General features: G+C 40.3%; 1 protein-coding gene across 1 annotated transcript in view; it reads right to left on the bottom strand.

Moving 5' to 3' along the window:
* LOC138967066 (polypyrimidine tract-binding protein 2-like) overlaps window positions 1–15,640 on the bottom strand; it is a 97,099-nt gene extending 81,459 nt beyond the window's left edge. The window contains exons 1-2 of the mRNA XM_070339539.1: window positions 15,520–15,640; window positions 11,262–11,286 (exon numbers count right to left, since the gene is read on the bottom strand). Of these exons, the coding sequence (XP_070195640.1) occupies window positions 11,262–11,286; window positions 15,520–15,527 (33 nt within the window). The 5' untranslated portion in view covers window positions 15,528–15,640. The remainder of the gene's footprint in view (window positions 1–11,261; window positions 11,287–15,519) is intronic.
* Window positions 15,641–15,891: the final 251 nt, after the last annotated feature.

The raw sequence follows: 15,891 nt of genomic DNA, 5'->3' as shown, positions 1-15,891 counted from the left end.
TTTTTTTTACAATTTTCAGATTTTTAATGACCAAAGTCATTAATTAATTTTTAAGCCACCAAGCTGAAATGCAATACCGAAGTCCGGGCTTCGTCGAAGATTACTTAACCAAAATTTCAACCAATTTGGTTGAAAAATGAGGGCGTGACAGTGCCGCCTCAACTTTCACGAAAAGCCGGATATGACGTCATCAAAGACATTTATCAAAAAAATGAAAAAAACGTTCGGGGATTTCATACCCAGGAACTCTCATGTCAAATTTCATAAAGATCGGTCCAGTAGTTTAGTCTGAATCGCTCTACACACACACACACACACACGCACAGACACACATACACCACGACCCTCGTTTCGATTCCCCCTCTATGTTAAAACATTTAGTCAAAACTTGACTAAATGTAAAAAGGACAAAAGTATTCAATAGTGACTAGAGGGAAGTACGATTACGAAAGGAGCAACGACCGAGCGCCACTAAACTGTCATGATGAAAACATCGCCTTTTCTAATGATTTCACATGGACACAAGATCATGTTTGTTATCCATGTAGACCATGGAGTGAGTGTCGGTCTGGGGATGTATATCATAACACAGACAAACACACATTTGAACCGAACATGTTTATGAAAGCCACCATGGCTTGGCTCAAGTGGAAGCTCTCACGTGGATTCGACCTGAAACACGAACCGCATGATGGCAACATATGTTGCACACATTCAATTCTGTATACAATGTACAGGTAAATCTACAAACCTCACGGCCAATATTTTTAATTGTTCAGTTTGTATCCATGTATGCCAGCTGGCACTATAGCTGTATTTTAATTTTCATCTTTTGCTCTCTCTCTCTCTGTCTCTCTCTCTCTCTCTCTCTCTCTCTCTCTCTCCCTCCCTCCCTCCCTCCCTCCCTCCCTCCCTCCCTCCCTCCCTCTCCCTCTCCCTCTCCCTCCCTCCCTCCCTCCCTCTCTCTCTCTCTCTCTCTCGCACTCTCTCTCCCTCAACTGACAGTTTCCTTAACGACAACAGAAAAAGAATGTTCCTGAATATATTCAACCCATATTCATACAATTACATCCTCTTTTCTATCTTGCTGAATTAGTTTTATTTTCAGCGTGTAAAAACAACAATGCCAGCAAACAATCACTCGCATTTTCAACTTTGCTCTTTTAAACTGAAGCATTCACGCAAGTTATGAAAGCAAAAACACACAGAACAGACAAAGAAAAAATGATTGAAAGTGAATTTACAACAACAAACATACTGTTCTGGAAAAGACCAATACGAAACGCGAAACCAACCATCGCAGGCCACGCCCGTATACCGATATTGCAAAGACGCTATTTCTCAGTCACATGTTCTCATCGCGGAACACAGCAGACAACCATTTAACATCTCATAAAAAGAAATTAATACCACACATCGACATAAACAAAAAAGAGCGTAACACTATCCGGTTCAAAGTCGTTTTCAGCTGACACTGACGCCAGCAGCTCTCTTCTGATCGATGACACACGATCGCCTACACGCCATTACTTCTCTGTCGGAGGATTCATAAATCAAGGATGTAAATGACTGCATTGTTCGTCAAGAATCTAAGATATAAATGTCTGCATCATGTCAATCTTATTTGACAAAAACCTATCATGATAAGAATTACAGTACTTTGTCAAGAATCTTCACTTTAAAAGGTTAACTGTACCACATGTCAGGGGAAAAAAGCGACCAGGCTCAATATCCTGAACAACAAAATATCAAAAAGCAATATATATATATATAGAATAGAATGACTTGAGTTCGAGACAGAAAGTAAAGGGGTGGCGGGGGGGGGTGGAAGTAGTACGGGAAAGGGGTGGAAACTGAGAAACAAGGCCACGCCTGCGAGAATTACATAAAACTTTGCAAGCCTCTACCTGCTCTACGAAAATCCGCAACGAGACAAGCCTGGTCTCATCGGTGCAGATCAGAGCAAAGCCGTTGTCCTCCTCCCCTCCCCACCCAAAAGCCTCCAAGAAAGTCTTCACTGCAAGTCTCTACCCTGAGATCAACACGATAAGGTGTGGGGGTTGTAGGCAAACAGGCTCTTCAGAAAAGCCACGCAATTAGAGAGCCCACAAAGGGAGCAACACTTTTCCTCCCTACTTGTGCCTTATCTCACACCACAGAGCTCACCTCAACACACAAGGCTGTACAGTGGAACCTACCCATGAAGACTCCACACACCCACTTTTAGCCTTCCATATTCTAAGATTTTGTTTTGTCAGTTTTGTTTTATTCTTCTCATAAAGTCGAAATTTACCCCCATGTTAAGACTCACCTCCTGTTTAAGACCCAACTTTCTCAGATTTTTGGCAGTCTTCAAATGGAGATTCCATTGTACTAAACTGAGAAATAGGCACACACTCAAACTGTCATGGCACCCTACAGTGAGATTGGCAATGTGTGCCATCCACCATAAACTTTTCGTGTTCAAACACGGATGATTCATTGGCACAGACCCCAATAGATATACATATCTCTCTTGCAGTGTTAAACCGTGCACACTCTATAAAGTATAATTTGATGTTGGATCTGCCTGATACTTTTCCTTATTCTTTGAAACAACATAAAAATCTGTGAGTCTTTGATAATAAAAAGTACTAATCATCATTTTATCTTGGAAGCATATTTAACACCAGAAATCAATGTCTCTTGATTGACACCAAAAAAAGACCATACATCACATATACTGCAACTGAATATTAATAACATTAAACAAAATAAATTCAGCTTATTGAACTTAAATTATTCCACCCTCTGCTTCTTTTGATCTGTAAACTAGAAAGGTGTTTGTTCAGGTTTTTCACCCGGCAACCAGATATTATTCACCTCGAAACCACCCTGAAACTTCTACAGCTCATAGTTTGTGAGGACTACTGTTGAGCTATTGAAAAGTTCAGAAATCTCATGTACACAATATAAATTTTTGGTACGGTCAACATATACATAACACATCAACACTCACAACTACATGCTTGAACACATGCAAATTAATATAAAATCCATGAGTTTGGTGGTTTTGTGAACCGAAATCAACCTGTGAAATAGTGGCGCATCAAATTCAAGCAAAATTGAGCAGTTTCAACTTTCACACACTTTTGCCCCAGAAAACTTAAATTCCTGCAGTATTGGTCTTTCGTAACACTGTGACTAACACAAGGAAAAGGGGCAAAAGAACATTTTCTATTCTATATTGACTATAGACCATTCCCGTAACTATAACAAAACATGAAAAGAAAACAGAGTATCTGCTTTTATCGAAAAAGAAGAATAACAGTGTAAAAGTGTGCTTGATTTATTCCAAACCCAACCAACTGCTGTGAAATGTTAACAAAATCTAATCATGCTGAAGGAACTATACAGCCGCGCATTAATCACTCATCTGTGTAGGTAGACTGACAGAGAGATTAAGATTTTAATAAACTGTGGCATAAAAACACCCTCAGTGGATATATTACAAATATTGGTTTGAGTTTGCGGTCATGAAAAGCTAGCTTACAGTCAGTTAACAGTCAGTTATTTCTTTCTAGGTTAGCTATCTGTCCAACTATGAAACAGATGACCTATCTGCCATAATGCAGTTTCTTCAACTGACCCCACAAACTCAAGTTGACCAACCAAGGACTAAAAACTACAGTGGATAAGACGTGACAAATGGTAATATTTTTCCTTGCTTATCAAGTTCATCTCACATCAGCACAGTTGCCGATCAAACTAGTCTGCTGCTGCCTTCTGAACACTCAAAGGGAAGTAACCCATATCCTACTGCCACTCTCTATACCCCAATGTATTAGTTGCTGCTCCCAAGTTGCATTTGCACAATGTTAAGTTTCCACCAACATTGAATTAATCTTCATTCCGTTGAATATATACATGTTAATCAAATTTTAAATGGTGTGCCGGTATGCACAAATAACTTGGTGAACACATTGTATTCGGTTTGTTTGTTTGCTTAACGCCCAGCCGACCACGAAGGGCCATATCAGGGCGGTACTGTATTCGGTTGTGTTTCATGTATCATATATATCTCAAACCTGCAAGACTAAAATCCAGTCAACCAACACAAATGAACATCTGTTAACACACATATGCACCCACAGTCAGGTGCAGGTCACATCTTCCTCTGTCTTGTGCAGTTCGCTAAGTGAAAAATGCTGGAAAAGGTATGCTTAACTAATCCTTACCTTGTGATATCTTGAAAAGCAGGATTCACTTTGTTGAAAAACTGTATTTCACAGCCTTAGAATTTCACAAGTAATACAAAACAACAACACAAAAACTTACCGTGAAACACCCCCTTTAAGACTTCCAACATTTTAAGACCTTAAAGTTTTTAATATTGATTCCAGTTTTTTATTTACCCCTAATTTTAAGACTTCCATGGGTGGGACTGAAAAATTTCATGAATTCTGAAGAATTTTAAGGGGGGCTCTTGTCCCCCAGACGCTGAAGGATTTGTATAATTAACAACCAAAAAAACCATCACCACAGACATTACAAATCCGGATTTCCCGCATATACCGGAAGAATCCCACCCATGGACCTCATTTTTAACCTTCAACGGTCCAGTTGTGTACGACCCATACTTTGAAAGAAGAAATCAACGTAAAAAGTATGGGTTATACACCAACCATGCCATGCGAATAGGGATAAAGTTTATACCAAATATTTGCAGAGTATGGGTCATACACGACCTGAGCTATCCGAATAAGGATACACATGGTAAATTCCTTCTTTAATGTTGCCAACGACCCACATCATCCGGACCACCTAGTTCAAATTACGTCATTGTTAATTGGTTTGTTTACAAGATAATCCTTAGGAAAGTGGTCGATGGGAGGGTCCTATGGTGCTTGAGGATTTCATGGAGTCTCAATCTAAAACTCCCAATAGTTTTGTGAGGCGGTGAAGGTTAAGACCTGAATTTCTCACATTGTTGGAGTTCTTAAAAGGGGAGTTCCACTGTATATTAAGAACAATCGAATCAAGCACAACACCTCAGAGAAATGCAAGCACTAAAGGTTCAATCACACAAAAATTGAGAACAGACTATGATTAAACATGAAGCTTTAGTTTTACAGAATAAGGCACCAGACAATGACAAACACAACAGATGAAAATGGCAAGTGGCAAAAGAAAGGGGCTAGTGTATGATCTGTTACTGAGTCTTTTTCCTATAAAAACGCGAAATCCTTTTTGTGTTACGCGTTTTGAAAAGCGCTTCATACTCGTATATATGGTACCATGCTAGCAACAGGAGTATTGCTAAATGCATCTTAATTAATAATCAAGCCTTGAAAATTGCATCTTTTAAGATTCAAGCACTGAGACAGGTCTTTGCAGGTTGTTTCAGGGACAAGAGGAAGTCCAGTGTATGCTTAGTTGCAAAACTACTCAGCTCCTTTGAACATCTTTGACAACTTAGGAAGATAGGTAAGCCCATTCCTAATCCTATTGAAAGTTAGGATCTACTGAAAGAGCATACTAACTTTAAGGGGATTATTAGCTGCATCGTTTCCGTTGGCCTCCAATAAAGATACCATGGTCTTGACAAATCCCACTTCAGATACGATCTCATAACTCATAACTCATAACATTTTATTGATCCAACAAAGGAAATTAAATTGGTCATCAGCACATATAGGTCATTAATTAATAATTATAAAAGAATAAGAGAAGAAAATTCATAAAACCCATGATAACAAAAAAATATCTAAAGTAATAACTACAATACCCTTTGTACTTGCACACTTGACACACCGACACACATGCATACATACCTACATACATACAACATACATACATACATTCCATGTTAAAGTGTAGCTAATAGTTAGGGCGATAAGGGTCGAATATCAGGCTGATACTGCAAATTTGAGGCAAAGCATGATTTTTTGCATACACCTTGTGGACACATTAGCCTGCAAATTTAGCGTCAGAAACACCTTGTACGGGGCCCATGATAGCCACAATAGAGCGTTAAACAAGGTTACCCATTCCGCTCACGTACATTTTCTTCACCGGCGCCACTTATCACGAGTAAGAATTTCCCGGCAAAAACAAATGCAATACAAACCAAAACTACGATGAAATAACAAAAGGAAAATAAGAACCGATGAGATTGTGCTTGACATAAATCTGACCTTGAAGTAAATACTACTAAGAGGTCTGCGTGTTATTCAGACGCGGCTAATCACGTTTGCAGTCCCCACCACAGAAACACAGCGCTCTGCACTGCACGTTTGCCTTTGAGCATTTGCAGCGGCCTCTACATCTTGTTATTTCATCGTAGTTTTGGTTTGTATTGCATTTGTTTTTGCCGGGAAATTCTTACTCATGATAAATGGCGCCGGTGAAGAAAATGTCACCATCCGGCTTGATATCTCCGGTCTAGCGATCATCCAGCGTCTCAGTGCACTTGGATTGTTCGTAAGGCCTATCGCTCCACCATCTCCTTTGATCTGAGCATTGCACTGCTCATGGGCATGGTCCCGGGCTATTGAAGAAAACTTGCGTTATGTTTTCCTGACCACGAATGATCCAGCACAGAAATGGCGGAACACATCCGGGTAAGTCGTCTCAAGGGCTGTGAGGTCACGGATATGGATAGACAACCAGCGTGAGTAGTTGACATGGTCAAGCGCAAAGAACCAGAGGATGAGTGATGTCAAACATTGCACATACATCTGAAAGTTTCCGATTCGGATTGACTGTACCAGCTGCAGAATGCAGAGTTCAAATTCCAACACCAGTGACCAGTATTTGAATTGTGGTTGTTCTTCAGCAGTGTTTGTCTGCCACTCCTCAAAGGTAATGACTTGATCTGACAGGTGTCTGAACTTCATGTACGCTCGCTGCTGAAGTATGTGCAGAACCACTGTGGTGATCTGATGGATGTGTCGAGTTCTCTTCAGATGAGCAACTTTGACACACGACTCTGCAATACCTGGTAGAAGAACACCAGCGTCTGCCATCCCCCTGACCCACCCTGAACCCTTCAACCCATCGCCGATGGTTTTGAAGGCAGCCATTTCAATATGGAGACCACCAAGCATGATGATATAGTTCTGCCCACCATACTCTGCCGGCCATTGCCACTGTATCTCTTTTGCGATTGCGAATAGTGGTTGGTCCATGGTTAAGATGGGGGTCTGTGATGGATTGAGGTGTTGAGTTGCGCATTTGATGAGATCCATGACATGGCGGATCAAAGCTACTGAATGTGCATTGTCAGACAGAAGGGGCATCAGTCCTATCCTTGACACAGGCCTGTAATCAGTTCTGAGCTGTGATGCATGGTATGCTGCCCACGAAATGTTTTCATTTTCTTTCGCTGGATTGGTCTCAAGAAAGGCATGAACATGCCGCAGCCACTCATATTCTGATTCCTTGCCGTCGATTTCTTTGCTGACGCAGGGTCTGCAAGGTCCTTGGACGTCTGGTGCAAAGTTTTCTTCTGATGTGCAAGGTACATGCATGACGTTGGTGTATGTAGCAGGAAGCAGAGGAATACTTCGAGGTTGGTTGCTTTTCTCACCAATGAGAGGGACTGCTTGTTCTTGACCCTCGCATTCACTCACTCTGTGTTGCATCAACGAAATACTGGTGCCGTGAAAAGAGTGTGTAGCTGTTGTTGAAGAAGGGTTGTGGTCAATGTTATCCACAGCTCCTATCGTGAAGACGTTTTTCAGCATCTTTGTTGGTACAACAACTGCTTCTTCTTCAAACTTAGCACATACCTTGCTAGCTACCTCTGTAGAAATACAAAGCACCCGGGCATACCAGATTCCGATTCCAAGAGTGTGCATTGTTTCCACCAGATCTTTGTTTCTAGTGTCAGCGTGTATTTTTAGGCTGATGTATATAGGCAACGCCAACGGAGTCTCCCTTTCCCGATTTCGCCTGTGAACAGATCCTGTCTTTGAAGATGTTTTACAGTTGAATGCAATCAATTGAGAAATTGTCAAGACAGCTTGTTGCTGAGGGTCACTGTCGGGTTGGTGCTGCTCAACAACAGATGGTCCTTTCAATATGAAGCTAACCAGCGTGTTTAAAGACGATGGGACTGATTCTTCTTGGCATCTGTCTTTGAAGCTGCCTTGAAAGACCTGTTGTGACTTGAGTATTTCTTTCCTCACTATCTGAGCAGCTTTGGAAAGCTGAAGAATATCAGAACCAGTGTTACATGCTGATTTAAGAGCATCTCCTATGTCACTATCAAATGCAAGGACAGCCTCTTTACCCTGCGTGGTTGAAACAAGATCAGGCACAGCTGATAGGAGCTTTTCTCGAAGTCTTGTTGTATGCACATAGGAATCTTTCAAACCAAGATCTGCTAAACGTGAGATGTACAGCTGGCAGATGTGTGACATTGTGAAAACGGGTGCTGTAAACTGGCTTGTCTCGGAAGTCTTCAATGTATGCAACAAGTTCTGCAAAAGCAACATCTTTGATCCTCTGGTCCCCATCTGCCTCCACATTGTCCAGATGTAACTTTGGTTCTCGCCTGAAAAAGGCATTCATACATTTCTTGTGGTATTTTGCTTCAGTTGCTACCATATCACCAGGCGCAAGCTTCCTAAGGACAAGCTGGTCATTGATAAGTTTAGCATGGTTACGGACTTTGGTATCCACTGGAATTGTTGACACGCTATGAAACCCTGCACTTCCGGGTGGTTCATCGCAGAAAAAGCACACATTGTTGATACAGTCAGAAGAAACAGTCGACTTCCGAGTTTTAGCAGGACTCACCGATACTTCATCCTGTTTTCTTTTCCGTGTGAGAACAGTGCTACTTACTTTCGTTCTGCAAGACTTATGCCACGAAGCACTATGCGCTTTAAAAACATTCTCCAGTCCATGTCCTTCGTCCAATGATACAGGGATCGGTAACTCTCCAAGACTTTGAAATTGTGTAAGGTTTTCAGCCACATATTTGTAACCTACACCGTCCTTCTTAGCTGGGCAAATGAGTGGCTCTTTTGAACTAATTTGACACAACGCACATAAATTCCAGTCAATAACCACCTTTTTGTTAGCAGGTTTTCCATACTTACTGAAATGATCAAGGCGTTGATACTTTCGTGACATGTTTTGCTTAGTTCCTGTTTATTTGTAGAGTTTCACATGGCGTCTCTGCAATCCAAAAGTGACAACATAGACAATTAAAGCACCTTTTCCTATGTTGTGAAAAACAATGTGACAGTAGATAACTCTCTCTCTCTCTCTCTCTCTCTCTGGTACGCATGCGCGCACACATAAGCATTTGCAGACATATTCTGATAGTCATTTATGACTATAACGGTTTTATTTAAGAAAATTCGCCGAATTTGTAAAAACAAAAAACAATAGAGAAATGTTAACATTCGAGCTTGTTTTGACACAAATGGCTTCCCATACTTTTTTCCACAGACTGCGCAGATCTAGCAGTGCAGAAACACATAGAGTACATTTTTCAGACATTGAACACGTACGATTAGTGGTATATTCCAGAAGTAAGCTTACGAAGCAGATACATTATTCCCTGGCTGAATCTTTATGTATGAATGGCCTTTTCTCTTTGAAAAAGTACACGTGCTATCCTGCCATCGTACACAAGTTGCGATCAAAGCAACGGCATGCATCAATCACATTTAATCCATCCGACCATATCAGGATAAAGAATACATTCATTTGTACATTCTTTTAATGTCATACATGATACATTTCTATAGTAAAACCCAGTAATATACTTACAGTCTTCAGACGAAGGCGTGCTCTTTAGCAATTCACAGGCTGGTGCGATGGTAAACATCCGGTGACATGTCCGGTGCGTTTCTTTTTTGCACCCCCGGTGCAGATGAACTGTTTTGAGATTTTCGACTTTTTTGATACTTAGTTTTATATTTTTGAATGTGAAGGAATCGGTTAAATGGTTAAAGAAATCACTCTATGTTATGCCCCCCCCCCCCCAAAAAAAACAATGTCGCTCACGCAGTTTGTTATGCCACTTTCTTAGCTTTTGTCTTTGGCTTTGGCACAGCTGCTTTGAACGTCAATAAGAACCCCTCTTTGATGTATTGCGTGTAATTACTGCTTAGTAGCCAAGTTGGTCATAATTCATGATACTTCAACCATTACAGATTCTTGTTGGCAATAAACGTCGAGATTCGCAAAATGTGTCCGGTCAATTATTTCAGCACGGTCACAGCAATGTTCGACACCGGTGGAGCAGTAAGTTCCTTACTATGGCCAATCATGTTAGTCAAAACTGAGCAACCAACTACTTTGACTGGCCACAACGGCCACCACAGCGCTCCCAAATAATGTTTCTGACGCTAATATTGAACTGTACTGTGGAACCCGTCTTCTGAACCACAGGGTTTGCTTTGCCTAAAATTTGCAGCATTAAATTCCTTATCGCCTAAGCTATAAGAACATCACAGTAATTATATCATTGTTTGGGTCATAATGTCGCACAACAAGCAACGAAATGGACAGAACAGAAGCAAACAAGATGAAAATGGAGACTACACCCACAAGACAAATGATGCTAAAGCAATGATACAAAGAAGAAATTCATTACAAGTTTTAATCTATTTTGTGTAAACTAAGGTCACTGTTGCACCGATCAATCAGAAAACAAAATATGGAAACACTTTTTTTTTTAAACAAACCCCTTTCAGTTTCATTTTTACCACAAATGCACATTCATCAAGAAATTAATTACAAGTTTTAATCTATTTTGTGTAAACTAAGGTCACTGTTGCACCGATCAATCAGAAAACAAAATATGGAAACCTTTTTTTGTAAACAAACCCCTTTCAGTTTCATTGTTACCACAAATGCACATTCATCAAACACTATAGTATAAGTGTGAATACTGTTTTGCTGTGTGTTTCTTTGTTTTTGGCATTCCAAAATGTTCAGTTTCATCACAAAAAGAATTCCTTCCATAGAAGATAGTTAGTTTAGGTTTATTGACTACTGTAACGTAATACAATAATCACTGACACATGTGGTGAACTTCACAAATAAAATGCCATTCTGATGATGCAACATTATTGATGATATCAGGCTGATTACTGTCCTTCAGTTTTAAAGCCCCTAAACACCAAAATACTACTGCCAGGAGGAAAATGAAACATGTTTCAATACAACAAGTTGAACAACCAACAAAGTACAGATCACATCACACAAGACAGTAAACTCACTCATTGCCTCAAGCAGAAAAACAAAGAATTGCTTACCTTTGTTCCAGCACCAAAATAGTCACTGAAAAAGAACAATTCAAAGTTAGCTCATTACAATATGGTGCACAACAAATACTATACTGCAACTACACTCAACAATATGTCATGCCTAGACAAAAGCTAACTAATTTTATAGCAGAAGTTAATCTTACACACAAAAATTGGTTCAGTTGCAAAGTTCAAATATTCAATAACACCAGACAACATTTTAAAATCTGCTGAGACAAGCAGTTGTAATAAAACAACTGACCGGAACTGACCATAACACATGTTTCAGGATGTGTCACATTCTGAAGCATGTATTTATGTTTTACTCACACAAATCCACTCTGTCAGATGGGGGAAACGGCTACTACATGAATACCACAGCACTGTAGATTGTGAGATCTTAACACCAAAGCAACCAATGAACCATGATACAACCTAAAATACATTCAGTAACAGGGTAGCACCGTTCTGGAATCTATTTCCAAATACGTTCAAATTTGCACCAACCACAAGCACCTTTAAAAATCTCCTCGACAAGTCCACAAAATTTAATAGTAGAAAGTTTCGTCTACTTTGACGAGTGATGAAATTAAACTTCAAAAATATGCAAACAAAGAATGGGACAACTTATGGGCCGCGAGGCGAATATACGCCAGTCCCAAACTACTACTAGTACTGCATCTAAACCACAATAAAACTTCTGTGCCAAACACAAAATGTGCGTTATGGTGAAAATGTACTTTTAATTTATGACTTATAATGCATTTTGTTACCGGACTTAGTAACTAAGCATGTTTTTCCAACAGCTTGCAGCACATGAGGAAAAAGAAAATTAATGTGCGTGACCCCAGTGTCATCTCCATCCCTTCTTGCAGTAAATCTGGTGATCTAATGCTACCCTAAGGTATTTCACTATCTGGTGCAAGATTACTTGGAAATACCATGCAGTGTGACAGAAACATATGAGAATAAATGTTGGTTCTCAGTCCAAAATATTTGTTTGCTTTTGCAGTGAAAAGTTGTTCGTTCAGTGTCACGCATGTTTTGGTGTGATGCTTTTTGTAAGCTGACTCCACTACCACCAGTTCATGGGTGAAACATAAAATAAAAAAAAATTGACTGAAAATTCTGAGGCAGGGGTCTAGGGGCCGCCCAGGCCCTGGCGGGGTACAGGGGCAGCGCCCCGTTGGGAGGTCCAGGGGGACAAAGCCCCCCAGCTGAAAAAAAATGTTGACATTTTATAGGTGATTTTATGGCCTCTCCTGGGCTCTAAAAAAAAAAATGGACACTTTAATGCCTGTCAAAAACCTAAGAGACTGATAAGCCTTAAAAAAAAATAACATCTTGGATTTTTATTTTTAGTCCATTCTCACTAGCACTAGCACTCCAACTTATTCTTCTTAAAAGAGTGTCAGAAAGGTAAAGATAAACTGTGCTGAAGCAAGCAGAGAAATGAGTAATAAGTAACAGCAGATCCTATCAAGTCGATGAGCCACAAAAACAACGCCCTTGTACAAAACAACAATGTCACAAAACAAGTCACTCGATCATGCGCTTATAACACATAACGATACACGCTCAAAGACAAACAGAAAATGACAAAACTGATAACACATGAAAACCAGCAGCCATATTTCACATACAACATGAACACCTAAAGTTAATGTCTTGTTTATTTGATGACTAACCTGAAAACTACACCAAAGATACGCATTGAAGTTGAACCGAAGATTCAAAGATACGGAGCACGGCCCATTGAAAGAAAGAATGAAATGGTCGACGTAAACTTAGACTTTATCACGAAGTCGGTACAGCTTTCTTGTGGTGTTTGCTTCTTGCGCGTGCATATTCTTCCCGATAATTCCATAATCTCTCACTTTGGAGCAGATGGCACGCAAATGTCACGGTGTATCAAGATTCTGAAGCCACTTCCGAAAACACTCCTTACGGCTTACGCGCGTTTGTTCCGTTGGTCAGCACCGATCAACTCTGTTGAAGCGTTTATACTTAAAACGGGTATCTTCTATGCTTTAATCATTTCATCACTTCATCGGCACGTCAAAACACAGAAAAAAGCGGCTTCCTTTGGAAATAGCCTTTTATTCGCTGTCAGAGAAATGAAGCGACCCGAAAGTCACTCCTGCGAAGTTTTTAACAACAAGACGCGGGCTGTATTCTTACACAAAAGAGTACTTCCGTTCAAACTGAAAGCTGAAACCCAATCGCGTCAGCAGTTAACGAGTTTCGCGAACATCGCTGCAAGTAAACTGATTTCAAAATAATTTTTGGGGGTCAAAATTTCGGACTGACGGAATTTCCATCACAACATTTTTACAATTGACGGAAATTCGTCAATTGACGGGCAAGTTTCACCCATGCCAGTTTGTTGGACCTGCATGGGACGGGCATAGTGGCGTGGTGGTAAGACATCGGCCTCCTAATCGGAAGGTCGTGAGTTCGATTCCCAGCCGCTGCCGCCCGGTGGGTTAAGGGTGGTGATTTTTTTCGATCTCCCATGTCAACTTATGTGCAGACCTGCTTGTGACTTAACCCCCTTCGTGTGTACACGCATGCACAAGACCAAGTGCGCACGGAAAAGATCCTGTGTAATCCATATCAGAGTTTGGTGGGTTATAGAAACACGAAAATACCCAGCATGCCTCCCCTGAAATCGACGTATGCTGCCTGAATGGCAGGGGAAAAACGGTCATACAGTAAAAATCCACTCGTGCAAAAAACATGTGTCTCAGCCCATGATCGAAGAAGAAGGACCTGCATGAAATTCTGCTTGCTTACTCTTAATGATCATTATTCAATGTGTGTCTGCGAAATAATCCCCAATGAACACAGACTGAACTCTGAATTCACAATCACAATTTTTAAATCAAATACATTAGAGCTAACTGTTTAGCCTGCGTGTCAAAAAATGCGTTTGAACCCAGCAGTCATAGCTAAGGTTAAATTTTTAATGAGCTCTGTTCATTGGAAATTAGTTATTTATCACATGTTTACTCATGTTACTGCAAAGCAATGAGACCAAATCTGAACCAGACCAAGAATTATCAATTATATTACTTCTTATTCTTACATGTTTATGAGTATGACTAACAAACCACATAAAGCCTGATCCCTGACCCAATGATGCAAGTACCTTTACCAGCACCCAACAAGTTGCAAGGCAAAGAAGGTGAACCGGTATGCTAGAGTCAAGATTATGTACCCTCAATACATTTTAACCCAAACCAAAGTCTCTAACCTCTACTCTTGCATACACTGATACATCCCCCGATTCTCATATTCAGGACTTGACTGGCTCGGCTGGGAAACAAAGCTTAGTCATCACAAATCTGGTTTTGTAAAATCCCACTCTTTGTCGCCATCTCCAGACCAACAACTTTCGTTTTTGTTCTCAAAAAACAATGAATACATGAGAATCAAGATATTACAAATTTACATGATGAGAATACTGAATAGATAACCCCATCTAAGTCTTACTACATCTTCAGCTTAAAAGATTCTCTTCTGCCTGCGTGAGTGAATCAAGCCTTCAAGGGTCATCAGGGACAGATACCAGTACCACAAAAGACATGTTTTTTCGAGCACAAAATGTTTTCAGTGAATGAGTGTGAATGCCGAACTGAAAGTAAACTGTCAGACAGCAAGACACGGAGAAAGGGACATAACTCCGTTCACTGAAAAGTCTGCATTACAAATTCGTTTGCGGCCTGGGAACTGGCGCAAGCCGCGACGACACAAAGCACTTCAAACCGGTGGCTTTGATATTACATCACACGCCACAACCCTATACAAAACACAAAACAGCAAATAACCTTTTTATTCAGTTAAAAGCTGATTTGTTCAGTTGATGAGCATAAGCCCTATGTTTTCTTTGCAATTTCACGATGCACATCTATCTCTACACTTCACAGCATCCGCGTGGAGAGGAGCGGAGTTCCTTAGTTCAGGGTTATCTTTGCATACTGCAATCAGTAATACATCACAAAAATCAGCACTTTCTTTCTTACAAATCTTAGGAAGCATTGTAATAAAGCATTCTATGCTAGAGAAACGCTGAGCATACAGAAAATAATAAAACCGTAAGGCTGAACGTTCGTTCTCATCTAAAATTATGTTCATGCGGAACAGAAAGCGTTGGAACAACAAAGACAGCGACAAGATGCAGTATGCCATTTACAGAGAGCAACACTCAGCGCCATCGTGCTGAAATCAATTTTAACATTATCTATATCAAAATAAGAGGTCCTACCCGTCCATTCTTCGGTGAAATCGACCACAATATATCTTTGATGGCAAGACTGTCGAATCAATCGTCGAGTTCTTTTCAAAATGGCGGTCTCGTTCGTCACAAGAGAAAGTATGAATCGGTAGTTTACGTTGACTCATTCATAAAGACAAACTTTTTATTTTAGCACGAACAACTTTCGTACAATCTAATAGTAATATGTTAAATGTATGAAAGAAATGTTTTTAATATGAAAGATTTGCACAATCAAAAAGTGTCCGATTCCGACCAGCGACGCTAGAATTGCTGGATTGGAATTTGGAGTCGGCGTTGATTACAACTTCATATTTTGTTAAACTGGCATGTTCAAATTGTCACTGTTTGAAGTGATCGTGC

Source organism: Littorina saxatilis, linkage group LG5 (assembly GCF_037325665.1).
Source record: "Littorina saxatilis isolate snail1 linkage group LG5, US_GU_Lsax_2.0, whole genome shotgun sequence".
Taxonomy (NCBI): Eukaryota; Metazoa; Mollusca; class Gastropoda; order Littorinimorpha; family Littorinidae; genus Littorina; species Littorina saxatilis.
The sequence above is the reverse complement of the archived record's forward strand: the minus strand, read 5'-3'. Positions and strand labels throughout refer to the sequence as shown.